We start from the raw sequence: 14,116 nt of genomic DNA, 5'->3' as shown, positions 1-14,116 counted from the left end.
CGAGCTGTTCTTCGTTAGGCAATAGAGCTCTGGCAGGTAACATCTTCCTCAGATGGTTGCCGCCGCAGCATTCACGTCTTTGGGCACCACATCGCCTCTGTACATCAGACAACAAGCCATGTATTTGCCATGGCGAGGATCGCATTTCACCATCATAGAAGATGGTTCGAATGCGCTGTTTGTGATCTCACGCCAATGGGTGTGGCTTCTTCGGCGCAGCGGCGACGATGAACTTGTGCTCCAAGTGCTACAGAGACTTTCGAATCACAGGGCAGATGTTTACTCATTTGGTGTGGTACTGCTAGAAGTGCTTTCTGCGAAGTCGGTAATGAATCCCGTAGCAGAAGAGGAAGATGTAAACTTAGTAGAGTGGGTATCATCTCACCTCCATAATGGTACCGCGGACCAGATTGTAGACACAAGTATGAAAGGAACAACATCAAGAGTCATTTGTGAAGTTTTTGGGAATTGCCATGAATTGCTTAGCCAAACATAGTGTAGAGAGGCCGACTATGGGTGAGGTTCTCTGGAACCTAGAGTTGCCTTTGAAACTTCAAACTAGTGTCGAAACAGGTAAGGTTGAAGTACTAAACAACATGGATTTTCACATCGCCACAATGGGCACAGGGAATAACTCAGATGCAACTCTTGGAATTGAGTTCTCTGAGATCGTGATGCCCCTTGGACATTGATGAAATTGTCTGTAACATTTATGCTTTGCAAATTTGAAGTGTGTTCTCTGAGATCGTGATGCCCCTTGGACGTTGATGAATTTTCTCTGGACTGTGAATTTTCTCTGGACATATGAATTTTCTCTGTGCCGACTTGCAGTTCATAGTTTTCACACCTGTGTTTTGTCTGCCTATCCATCATTCAAATCCCATGGACATCAATCTGAAGTGAGTTTTTGAGGAAATCATGCAAGGGAAATTTCTCTGGGTTTTTGTGATTTTTTTGAAAATTTTTGAGTTTTTGTGAATTTTTCTGAGTTAGAAAGGAATTTCTCTGGGTTAAAGAGAATTTCTCTGGAAATGTTTCTTTAGGAATTTCATTGATTTTGAAAGAATTTCTCTGGCTTAGAGTGATCTAGAGAAATTCTTCATTCATTTTCTCTAGACCAACCTTCTCCCTTTCCTTTTCAATTTTCACAGCAGCTTCCTCCATATCTTCTCCATTTCCTTCCATTTTCTTTCCCTTCCTCCTCACAGCAGCTTCCTCCATACCTTCTCCCTTTCCTTCCCTTTTCTTCCCTTCCACCTAATTGGCAGTCATAGTTATATATCTATATATCTATTCACAATTGAAGGATTTTCTCATCCCTTGTTCTACATTTTTATTCTCCTTCTGGTTTTGACTACATTTTTTCAGCAACTATTCCATCTTCTCTTGTTGGTGCTGGCTAATCAAGGACTTATGTTGCATCAGATGATATGAAGATTTGGATCAAGTATTTTGCTTTCAGATTCAGTTTTGGTTGAAGGGAGTTCTCTATTATCATGGGTAATGTGACTTTTTGTTTATGTTTTTGACTCATTTATATATAAATTATCATAAGGAGAGTGCAGAATGAATTTTTTCATTTCACGGATTTGGTAGTAATTAGTTTGTCAAAAAATTTCTATCCAGAGAAATTCTTTGGGATTTTGACCATTGTATAAATTTTATCTGAAAAATTCTCTGGAAGGTCAGAGAAATAGAGAAAATTGGTCAAACTGAACCTAGAGAAATTTGAATTTTCTCTGGGTTGAATCCAGAGAAATTCAGAATTTCTCTGGATGAAATTTCTCTAGATCAATTTTCTCTAGACCAATTTTCTCTGGACCAATTTTCTCTGAATCAACTTGAGGGACCTTAGACATTATGAAAATATTTGGTGTCCTTTATGCTATAAAATGTTAATACTAGGGACCTTAAAAAAACCCCTTAAAAAAAAAGTGTGTTCAAAATTTTTTATTTTTATTTTAAAAAACACAAACAAACAAAAAAAATACAATAGAACAGACCCTTATTTTTAAATTTAATAATTTTAAAATAGGGCAAATTACCTACACCTCTCTTGAGGTTTAACGCAATTATATATTCTCCATGAGGTCTTAAAAAATACAATTAACGCCGTTAATGGATATCATAAATTGACTAAAATGCCATTTTGACAAATAAGGGCAAATTACCTACACCGCCTTAAGGTTTAGCTAAATTACAGATTCCTCCCTAAGGTTTAGCTAAATTACAAATTCTCCCTAAGGTTTAGGTAAATTACAAATTCTCCCTAAGGTTTAGGTAAATTATCATTTTTAAATAAGTTAAGAAATACAAAATTTAAATAGAAAAACACTTATCACACTACAAAAAATTAAGGTTTAGAGACCAAAATTTAGGAAAAAAATTATTTTTAGGGGACCAAATATTTTTGTTGCAAAAAGTGTCGTTATTATATTTTTAATAACGAAAATTCAACATTAGTGATTAATTATTATTTTTTTGGTACCAAATTTTTTATCTAAAAAAATAAACCATTTTGAGACCAAATTATTTTGTTTCTAAAAGTTTATTTATTATTGAAATTTTCAAAATTTTATCGTTAAAAGTCTTATTTTTGACTTTTTAGGACGACTTTTTAGCTATCATCCTTATAACAATAGAAATTAGTCTCTAAATGTCTTTTGTAACAAAATTTTCACTTTTAGAGATAAAAAAAATTGGTCTCTAAGACTCTTATATGTTGTGGTATTTGATGGTAAAAATATTATAAAATTAACAAATAATTAAATAAGTTAAAAACACAAGAAATGACTTGTCAAAAAATTCTTACAATATATTTGGTTTGATTTTTTAGAAATTTATTTTTAATTTTTTTTTAAAAAATAAAAATTAATTTGGTTAAGAAATAAGAAATAAGAAATAAATATTATTTTTATATAATTTTAGTTAGATATAACTTTTACAAATTAAATATATTTTTTCATATTTATTTTTATTAAATTATTTTTTATTTTATTTTTAAATTCTGAATTTTTTTTTTTCTAAACAATAAATCAAACATGGTTTCAAAAACTTAATTTTTTTTTTTTCATCTAATGTAATTCTTTTGTAAATTTTGTTGATTTATCAAAGGGATCTTAGCAGCGGCAATATCATCTATCAATTTATATTTTAGTGATGTCACCTATCCATTCTTAACGTTTAGTTAATGGTAGGGTTTAAATTGTTATGCGAATATAAACCTCAAAGGGCATGTAATTTCTAAAATTTCAGGAAAAATTTGTAATTTAGTTAAAGCTCAGGGGAAGTGTAGGTAATTTGCCCTTTAAAATATAAGTGGTGGTTAATTATAAAATGAGTAAAGCTAAGAATCTAAAAAAAAAAAAAAAAGAATAAAATATAAATACACTTCTTGAGGTTTGTTTAAAATATAAATTGTCTGTTGTGGCTTTAGATATTATATTTCGTCCCTTTAAATTTTTAATTACATAAGAAATGGTCTATTTTATTAAGAAATTATCAAATCAATTAACTTTTTTAATGATATCAGAAATATACTTTTATTAAAAATTTAGATAATTTTATTGTTATACAGAGAGTATTTAGAAAATTTATTTTTTCTATTAATTATATTAAATAAAAACTATGATAAGGTAATATTTGTAATTTTCAAAACTATGGGAAACAATTTGTATTTTATACAAATCTCAGCAAATATATTTATAATTTACCTAAAAATTATCAAATTACTATAAAATAAATAGTTTTATCTACATATTTTTTTTAAAAATTTTCATTTTTGAGATTTCTAACTCAAATATTAAAGGTATAATTCTATGTATACTAAGTCCTGGTTTACTTATTATTTTGGGACTAAAAAAACATGAAATGACAAAATAGGTTAAATAAGTTAATAAGATAAAATATCACATCTAACACATATCATTACACTTTTTTTCTCATAAAAGTCAACAAATCCAAATCAAACGAGGCTAAAACAGCCAGGCTAAAAAAGTCTCAACACAAAAAAATTAGCTATATTAGTCAATGCCAAACGAAAGTTAAGACCTCATTTGGGAAGTTGGCTTTGACATAAGCTATCTTGATTAAATTAGTCAAAAAAGACAAACAAACTAATTATCAATAAGATAAAAATATCACATTTAAACCATAAATATTTTACTTTTTCTCTCACATCCATCAAATTAACTATAAAAAAAATCAAAATTTATTCAAAACACAATTTTTTTAGCCAAGCAAAAATAGTAAAAAATTTATGCTAAATTAGTTTATTCCAAACGAGAGCTAGGGGTTGTTTGGAAAGTGAAAAAATAATCAAAAAGATATTAAAAGCTAACTATTCTCTTTATTTTTTATAATTATTTTTCTAAAAAGTCAAAAATTTACTTAAAATAATCAAGTTTCAAACGAAGCTTAAACTAATGATATTTAAAGTCTACTGATATTTAAACATGTATATTTTTAACAAAATTATTACTAATAAGAATTTAAGTAAATATAACATTGCTGTTATCAAATTTATTTATTAAGGTCTGTTTTGATAATTATAAAAAAAAAAAATCAACTTATTGGATTATTTGAGTCATATCAGCTCTCTACTTTTTTATACGATTTTTTTTTTAAAAAAAATCTAATAAATTGACTTTTTTTTCCTAATTGCCAAAACAGTGATAGTACATGCACTATTTGATATTATCACTCAAAACTATGGACCTTACACATTGTATAAACTATAAACATTCAAAAATTTTAAAATTATCCCATATCATCTAATAATACATTAATTAATATGTCAATAGAGGCGTATAACTTTATTCTGGCCAAAAGGGTCATTTTGACAATTAGATTAAAAATCCCAAAACTAACTATTTAATTTTTTTAAAAACATATCACCTCTCTATTTTTTTATATATATTTTTTAAAAAATAAAAATAAAAAAAACTTTTAACCTCGTTAAACTACTCCTAATGTGAGCTCCACGTATACATATAAATGAGTCTTACACATACCTAAGAGGCTAAAATCAGTTTAAGCCTCCGTTTGTGAAGTGGGTTGACTTTTTAGCTTTTTAGTTTTTTTAGTTATTTTAATTTGGGTTAAAAAGTTTGATTTGGGAAGGATTTTTTGGCTTTTTAATTTTTTTAACTTTTTTTGTGAGAGAAAAATATAATGATTATGAATTAAATATGATATTTTATTTTTTTGTGACTAAAATAATTTATTTTGTCTTTTATAATTAAAATAATCAAAAAAAATCCCGTTTAACGGAGCCTATGAGTGTGGAGCCATCTCCAAAAGACCCCAAACATTTCCCATCATTTTTTTTTGGCACATACGGACCGGCGCTTTATGGCCAAGATATTATTATTGTGATTTATGATCCGGTTTTGTCCGCGTCTTTATTACCGTCTCCATTTCTTTACTTTCTCGTTACTCTTGTACTCTGACAGAGAGACAGACTCTGTTTACTTATCACGCACACACAGATAGAGAGACAGAGAGAGAGAGAGAGAGAGAGAGAGCTGTGAAACGAAGCAAAAAAGCAAGATTATGGATTGGGAAAAGCAACAAAACCAACAACAACGTCAAGATGAAGTGATCAATAGCAGCAGCAACACCACCACCAACAACAACAATGGGGTATTTGTGAAGGTGATGACTGACGAGCAATTGGAGATTCTCCGCAAGCAAATCGCTGCTTACGCAGCCATTTGTGACCAGCTCGTCCAAATGCACAAATCCCTCTCTTCTCACTCCGATCTCACTGGTACCTCTCTCTCTCTCTCTCTCTCTGTGTCTCTCTTAAAAATGTCTCAAGGATAACTATAATTCTGTGCTGTTCGTGTTCCTCCTGCTTTTCCATTTCTCTACAATAATATGAACAACATAACATAACCCTACTTTTATTTTTCAATAATTAAAAAAAATTATGAATTGAATAAATTATTTGGAATTTTTACCTTTTCTTTTATTATGTAATATAAAATATTCTCATTTTTTTAAAATATATCTTTTTATTGGTCAAAGAATTTGAATTCTTACCTAATTTGTTCCTGTCAGTTACCTCTTTTCATTCCTTTCCTTTCCATTTTAATAATTTCCTAATAATTCCATATATTTTTATTTATTTTTTATTGCGCAATTGTTTTCACTAGTTCTTGAAATTTGTTTGGAATGATGTCAATCGTTGATTAATAATACACATCTTCAAACAATTAGCAAAAAATGGGGTGAAAATTTGTTTGGATCAAAGTGAGATTTTGGTGATGGTGTTGGGAATTATGTTTGATTAAGCCTTACTTCTTTTTGTTCACAATCCTTTGGTGATTATAGTTAAATATTGTGAATTTATTTGATTGGGCCATTTTGTATCCAGTGATTCCTCTTGGCGGGTTTCAAGCCTTCTTTGTTCCCCTCTCCGTCAAGTATTGTACAATTTTTATTATTTTAGGTTTTTTTTAGCCACTATGTTTATTTTTTTTAAAGGTAAGGTATAATTTTATTCAAACACAAAACAAGTACAAAGAACAAGGGTCAAAACCTAAAAACTCTAGTAATATTTGAATTTCAATTACTTGATTTTGCATGTGGGTTGGGTTGGGTTTGAATGACTAGGGTTGGACTTTTTGTATTGGGTAAATTACACTGAGTAATGCTAAATTACACCAACCCTTTTTAGTAATGCTAAATGATCCAAAATTAATGCAAATAGTGCAAAGAAAGACACAAGGACAATAAGAGTAAATATACATTTCAGTGTAATAGAGATGATAACACTATTTTTTTCATCCATACAACTAACAAATTATTGATGAAAAATGAGTTTAGTGTTCCTTGAATTAAAATATCAAGGAAATCCAATGTAATTATACCAAAATTATGGAGTTTGGCGTATTTTCTCCAAATCTCAGGAAGGTCATTGTAAATCTTTTGTATTTTTAATTTGTATCATGTTATTTTCTACATATTCTATTTATTTTTTATTTTTTATTATTTGAATGATGATAAGCTAATTTGTTGTCGATTGCTTATATTAGTTTTCTCATGCCAATTATTTGGATTTTCTTTTTCTGAAAAAACTATATATTTTGGTTATATAATCCTTAGTGGGTATTATTGTTTATTGTATTTTTTTTAAACTCATTTTAGTTGATTTCACCTTGTATTTGTTCTTTAGGTTTTGGTTAGAGAAGTTAATTGGTTGATATTTGTGTATTTATGCTTTGATTGTTACAATTACAAGGGATTAAAAAATTGGAAGGGAGGAAAGCTAGGCATCCTTGGAGAAAGGAAGTTGCCTTTATCTCCTTCTATTTGTTTGATTGATTAGGAAGGAAAGCAAAGGTGATAGAAAGGTTTAATTTATTTGCACCCGTGCATATCAAAGGAACAATGATGTTTGAATGTCAAAAACATTAAAAAGAAAGAAAGAACCCGTGTATATCAAAAAAAAAGAAGAAGAAGAGGAAGAGAGGGGCTTAACCTTCATCACGGCTGGAGGAAAATTGCTTTTTCCCTTCTTTCCTTTCTACCAAATGAAGAAAATGCTATAGATCCTTCCTCCCGCTTTTCTCCCTTACCGTAAGGAAAATGGTGCTCAAACAGAATTTTCATACACAAATCCCATCCAAAATAATGTGCAGTGGCAGTGGCATTTTTGAAATTATGAAGCGTCTTTTATCTGAAATGGGAAGACCACAATGAGTCACACATCTTGTATAGAAATTTTGAATAGAAGTTGTGTTTGTTAACATTATTCTTAACATAAAGATCCTAAAGATGGGAGGAAACTCTTAACATGGTGTTTTTTTCTCCTCTTTTTTCATAATATGACTGATTTTCTTTTGGTAAATATTAAGATTTTTTTTAACTTACTATAAAAATCTTGTTCTTGCTCTCTCAGGAGCCAGGTTGGGGAATCTATATTGTGACCCCTTAATGACATATGTTGGCCACAAGATTAGTGGCAGACAACGGTGGACTCCAACACCTGTACAACTTCAAATTCTTGAACGTTTATTTGACCAAGGTAATGGAACACCAAGCAAGCAGAAGATCAAAGACATAACCTCTGATTTGTCTCAACACGGCCAAATTTCCGAGTCAAATGTCTATCATTGGTTTCAGAACAGGCGTGCTAGATCAAAAAGGAAGCAGCATGTTGCAGCACCAAACAATGCAGAATCAGAAGTGGAGACAGAGGTTGAATCACCTGATGAAAAGAAGACAAAGTCAGAGGATTTCGAGTCTCAACATAACCCAGCTCCAAGGGCTGAGGATTTGTGCTTCCAAAACCCTGAAATAAGCTCTGGGATGCGTTCTTTAGGTTCGAAGTCCAATAAAGGAGAGCCTATGTTTCCATCAAATGGCAGTTCAAAACCAGAAAGGAGTTTGGGACAAATTTCTTTCTATGATAGCATGTTATCGAACCCAAGTATGTATATCCTTCGAGCATTTGATTTCTTTTTACTGGCCAATCATGCAACACAGATTGATTCTGATGGACCTCATGCTCTGAACTGTTATTTATATAAGTTGATGCATATAGTAGTTGGAGTAATTAAGAAAATGTTTTATTCATGTTCAAAGTTCTTTTTTAACTCTTTTTTCTGTTTCTTTTTTTTTTAAGTTCCATGTTTGTGATTATATTACAGTTTGTTCAATTTTGATTCATCCTTTTTACTTGTGATCAGTTACTAACTTACTAACACACATGCACAGACACTCAACACATTCTAATTGCATTGACTTTCTTTACAAGTCAACTTAACAAGCTATATCACAATTACTATTTCTGGCTATGCACTTCTTTTGTTCTTTGTTTCTCTCTTATGTATTTATTTTTGTTTTATCATTGCAGCACATTATTCTTGAATGAAATCTAGTTCTGGCTGTGGCACGTTTGTTGTCTGCAGCACTTCTTTACTCAAATTTTCATTTATATATATCTTTCCGTCTTCATATCCTGTCTCGTAAATTGAATTTGTCCCTTTTTATTTAATTTGTTGTCATACATATTAACATGCCAAAGGTTCATGTCAAATGTGTTTGTTTTGCATACTCAGATTACGTACTCTCCCGGCTTGTATAGTTTTTACTGTTTGAAAGGTTTTAGGCTATAGAAGCACAATTTGATGTGATCATTAATGGGAGAGTTACTAGAACTATAAATTGAAATGTGCTGACAAAGTTCTGTAATACTTCCATGTGGAGATATTTAGAGAGCTTTTAGATAGGTTCAGAAAAGAACGGTAGGAGAATTAAAAATCTTTTTTGCTCGTTTCAATATTACTTTCATTGGTAAATTACACTTTGCACCGTTGCACTTTACACTGGATCCCACTTTAGTATTTCGGTTTTCAATTGAAACAGTCAATCTCTTTCACTTCTGGTTAACTAGCAATTTAGTCCTTCCGTACGTTTTTCCATTAAATAGTGTGACATAAAATGGCACATGACCCTCATGTGCATTTTAAAGGGTAAAAATGTAATTTTGTCTCTGTATTTCACAAATGGTTACAATTTATCCCTTTTGCATTCCAACGCACTGTCTCATTCAACTCCACACCCAATGCCACCCCCATTTCCCTAATATGAACCTCCCAATCCACCCCAACAACCCATCCCACCATTTCCCCTCTCTACTCCTCCTCTCCTCTATGATGGACAAAATAGGAACTACTTCAGTGTCTAGGATTGCTTATCAATGACCCCAATGGCATAACTGTAGAGCTAGGGGGGGGGGGGGGGGGGGGGGGGGGGGCAGAAATCAGAGTAGTTGGTGCCGATTGCAACCCGTTAGTGTTGACAACGAACAATAATCATTGGCCTGCTTGTCATGCCTGAAAATCAAAACATTGGGCTATGGTGCGGGGGTTCTTTTTGGTCAGTGGTTTGGGCAATGTGAGATTGAAGCTGGGCCAATGGCGGTGGCTTAGGTTGGGATTGGGACAGAGGGGAAGTGGGAAGTTCGTGGTGGTGGAGAAAGGGATGTTGGTGTGGCTGTGGATAGTAGGGAAGGGATTGAATTTCTGGGATAAGGGGGAGAAGATGGGTGCGGGCTATCCATAGGGTGAGGGTAGACGAGTAGGCCTCTCTCTGTCAGCCTTGTGAAAATTTCATGTCCCTCACTCGTTGAAATTCTATGTTTGCCCTCAAGCTACTTATGTGAACCTTAGATTGGAAATTCTGTTAGCCTATTTAACAGAAAATGGACAGAAGGGCCACATTGCTAGTTGACTATTTCAATTGGAAAATCATAGACTAAAGTGAGATTCTAGGCTCTGTTTGGTAGAGTTTTTGAAGATTAATTCTACTCATTTAGTTTGAGTGTGTTGTTTGGTTATAGCTTTGGAAAATTAATTCTACATCTACTTTTCAAAACACTCACTTTTCAATATTATATGTCACATCACTCATTTCAAACTCTATTCAAAATTTATAACCAAATAAATTTTCCACATTCAAATCATAATTCCAAAACTCACAAACTCAAAATACAACTCTATTCTCAATTCATAATTCTAAAAGTCTACTAAACACAACCTATATTTTTATCCACACCTTTTGCTGCTTTACAACGTGAGATTTATTATGCTTCTGATTTAACTTTTTTGACCTTCAGTAACTCTTGTTACATTGAGTGCAAGTACAACAAGGATATCATCTTGCATGATGGAGAACCTTATTATTTTTGGTACTATTTCTATTGTTTAAGAAATATGGTTTGGTATCTTATTTTTTTAATGCTAGGTGGTTTTAACTTATTTCTCAAACCTAAGTTATTTCATAAAACCGTGTTTTGAAAATAGAAGTAACATGGGCTTAGAAAATGAGTTAAAAGCAACATAAATGTGAGAAACAAGTTTTCAAATAACTCAAGTTTGGTAAATAACTTTTAATTACCTGTTCATTAATGATTGCAGGAATCGACCACTTGATTGGAAAGATGGAAGCATCAGGGAGCTACAATCCATATTTGCAGGAAGACGACTACGACATGACAAGTTGATACTATAATGCAAACTATTGTGGTTTTACGTTACTGGTCTACATAAAATTATTACTATTTGTTGATGAAACATATGAATGCAATATATTAAAGATGCGTATAGTTTTACTACACCAATGAATATATGAGTTTGATAAATTTCCTGTCTCTTGATCATGAGATTGTGTCTTTGGTTGAATATTGAAATCTAGTAATATGCTGTGGGGAGTCTTTTGAGTGAATGATATAACTATTGCATTACTTGCCTACTTGGAGTGGTTGGTTAGTTAGTAATCAACACTTAAACCTAAAATGAAAACCCCATAAGAGCTGGCTACAAACCTGTGTGGGGAATTTATGGCTTAAGTTGGAGCCATGACTAGATTGAAGAGTTTGCTTCTGAATGTGAGTCAACTGTTGACACCCAAATCCATCATTCTTAACCCTAATATGAATTCTGAACATTAATATCCAAATATTCAACAAATCTTTAAAAACAAAGCAAGTGTTTTTTTGAAATACCGAAATTTAATTTAATGGCTAAGCATAAACCATTGACTACTAGATTAAAGTAGTATTTGGGTTATTTTCGGATTAATAGTGGGTTCATATCAACATGTTGACATAAATTATTATACGGGTTGAACATATTATATTTGAGTTATGTGTGTTCAATCTTAACACAATCCATTTACTATTCGTATTATTGTGTTGTGTCATAATCAAATTTGTGTCAAAAAGGATCAATCATAATGCTTTAATTACGTGTATTTGAGTTCCGTGCCAAATTCTCAACCCTACCTAAATGATATAATCAAATGATTGATGAAATTGTATTTTATCTTGATATATTTTTTATTTATTTATGTAAATATTTTTAGCTACTTTTTTTTTATAATTTCGTTGAAAATATTATAATTGGTAATTTCTTTTAGATAAAATTACACACACCATTCCAAATTTGATAAAAAAAAAAAAAAAAAATAGTTAGTCGATATAATTATATTATATTAATATCCTTTGAAATTTTAATTTACATAATAATTAAATTTTTTTAATCTATAATTTATTAGTTGTATGAATAAAAAAAAATATTATCATCTTTTTTTAAACTAAAATGTAAGTTTATTTTTATATATTTTAATATCTACTCACTATTTGTGTTAATTTAACCCATTTAATTTTACTAAAAAAATTAATATAATTAAGGTAAAAATATGAAAGTAATTGTATTTTTTTTTTATTAAATCTCATAAGAAATTTATGTATGTAAACACCATAGATTAAAAATATAATAAGTGGTGTTTGATGACAATTTGGATATGGTTAATAAATTTTGATTCAATAATATTACAAATTCACCTTTATCAATTCAGAATTTATTTAAAAAAAGAAATTAATGGCTCAAATTCATTTCATATGTGAACTCCACATTTCATCAATTCAATATTCACTACACAAATATATTCTTCATTTGGATTTGTTCTTTTTCCTTTTTCATATTTTCAATCTCCATAAAGGTGGTTCCTAACATTTTTCATTTTGATTTGTTCTTTTTCCTTTTCCATATTTTCATTGATCTAATCCCGAGCAATAAGACAATGTGCATGTACGTCAAACACAAAATGCAACACCGATATCTCATAAGGGGTGGATTCTAAAATTTACCCTTTCTGAATATTTGTATTTGGTATCTGCATTCTTAACCTTCCTGAATCATGAATCAATTCGAGAAAATTACAAGCCTATGTTTGGGGAGAAGGTTTTGTGATTTTTTTGATTAAGATAGTCACAAAAAATAAAATAAGCTTTTTAATTTAATAAGACAAAACATCACATCTAATGTATAATCATTACATTCTTTATCTCATAAAAAAGCCGAAAGTTTTTCTCAAACCAGGCTTTTTAGCTGTAGGCTAAAATAGCCAAAAAAACTAAAAAGCTAAAAAATCAACCCACTTCCCAAATGAAGCCTACACTTCAGTTCATTACATATTTTTAAAGGTAAATTATACTAACGGTTTCTATAACTTAGGAATTTTTAAGGGCAAATTACATGATCATTATGTAAACACATAATAAATATTAATTTGGTAATAAAATAAAATAAATAAATGTCTAAAAATTTATCAATTTTATATAATTTTATTTTTGGTGGGTAGAAATTATTTTTAAAAGTTCAAATAATATTTTTTTGACATTTATTTTTGTCAAGTTAGTTTATCTTTTATCAAATTGACAATTTTGTCCTTAAAATTGAACAATAGCATATTCAAGGGGAATTTTTTTTAAGGTCCCTAATGATAGTAATTTAGAGGATAAATGACACACAAAAAAAAAAAAGTGATGCATTAGGTCCCTGAACAACATGACGCGCATTTTTAATTATTTCATGGACCAAAATACCCTTCACAAAATCAACACAGAGACGAAACTGATTCCGACGACTGAGTTCCATTCCAAGCATCCGACCATCTTCACGAACAAGAGAACAACAGAACTAGGGTTTCAATATCATCTTCACCATCGACATTAGAACTTCGTTATCTTCTGCAAAAATCATACCCATTCCTTCCTCACAAATTTCTATGACCCCGTTTTCACTGTTCATCGTCATCTCAGTTCATCTTCGTCACGTCGCATTTTCATCTCAGGACATATCAGCTCGTCATTAAAGTTTTATCCTAACTCTGGTAAGTTTTTCTGCAACACAACTAGATTTTCTCTGAAAATACAATTAATTACATTTTATATTAACCTTCTATAAATTAGGGTTTCAATTTCGTAATAAAAAGCTACATGAATTTGAAAAAATTTATTTCTGTGTGTTTTGAACTTATTTATGAACATGTTGGTGTGATTTTATCTGTAAATTTCTCTGACATTTGAATTTCTCTGATTTTTGCTTGATGTATGTTTCTTCTTTCAAATTTCTCTGGCATGTTTATTTTGAAAAATACTATTTCTCTGTGTTTTTCCTTGAACATGTTTCTGTGATTTTATCTATAAATTTCTCTGCTCTGTAAATTTCTCTGTAATATGTATTTTTAATTGAAATGTCTATCTTTCTCTGGAATGTCTATTACTCTCTGGTCTCTGTCTAAGTTTCTCTGGCATTTATAA

The 14,116-nt window shown here is 30.6% G+C and overlaps 1 protein-coding gene across 3 annotated transcripts; it reads left to right on the top strand.

Annotated features, from left to right (window-relative positions):
• The first annotated feature begins 1,430 nt into the window (after positions 1-1,430).
• LOC114266739 (WUSCHEL-related homeobox 8) lies at positions 1,431-11,152 on the top strand. Of its 3 annotated transcripts, none has more exons than XM_082867055.1 (4): positions 1,431-1,500; positions 5,454-5,770; positions 7,907-8,437; positions 10,929-11,152. In XM_082867055.1, the coding sequence occupies exons 2-4, from the start codon at positions 5,554-5,556 to the stop codon at positions 11,012-11,014; spliced, it is 834 nt and encodes a 277-aa protein (XP_082723181.1). In that variant the 5' UTR covers positions 1,431-1,500; positions 5,454-5,553; the 3' UTR covers positions 11,015-11,152. The 3 variants fall into 3 exon arrangements, with proteins under 3 accessions (XP_082723181.1, XP_082723180.1, XP_028063461.2); XM_028207660.2 differs by lacking the exon at positions 1,431-1,500 and adding an exon at positions 10,628-10,699 and having other exon boundaries at positions 5,329-5,770; XM_082867054.1 differs by lacking the exon at positions 1,431-1,500 and having other exon boundaries at positions 5,279-5,770.
• The last annotated feature ends 2,964 nt before the right edge of the window (positions 11,153-14,116 follow it).

This window comes from Camellia sinensis, chromosome 4 (genome assembly GCF_055761805.1).
Source record: "Camellia sinensis isolate YWXY chromosome 4, ASM5576180v1, whole genome shotgun sequence".
Lineage (NCBI taxonomy): Eukaryota > Viridiplantae > Streptophyta > Magnoliopsida > Ericales > Theaceae > Camellia > Camellia sinensis.
Note: the sequence above shows the minus strand (reverse complement) of the source record. Positions and strands in the feature narration are given on the sequence as shown.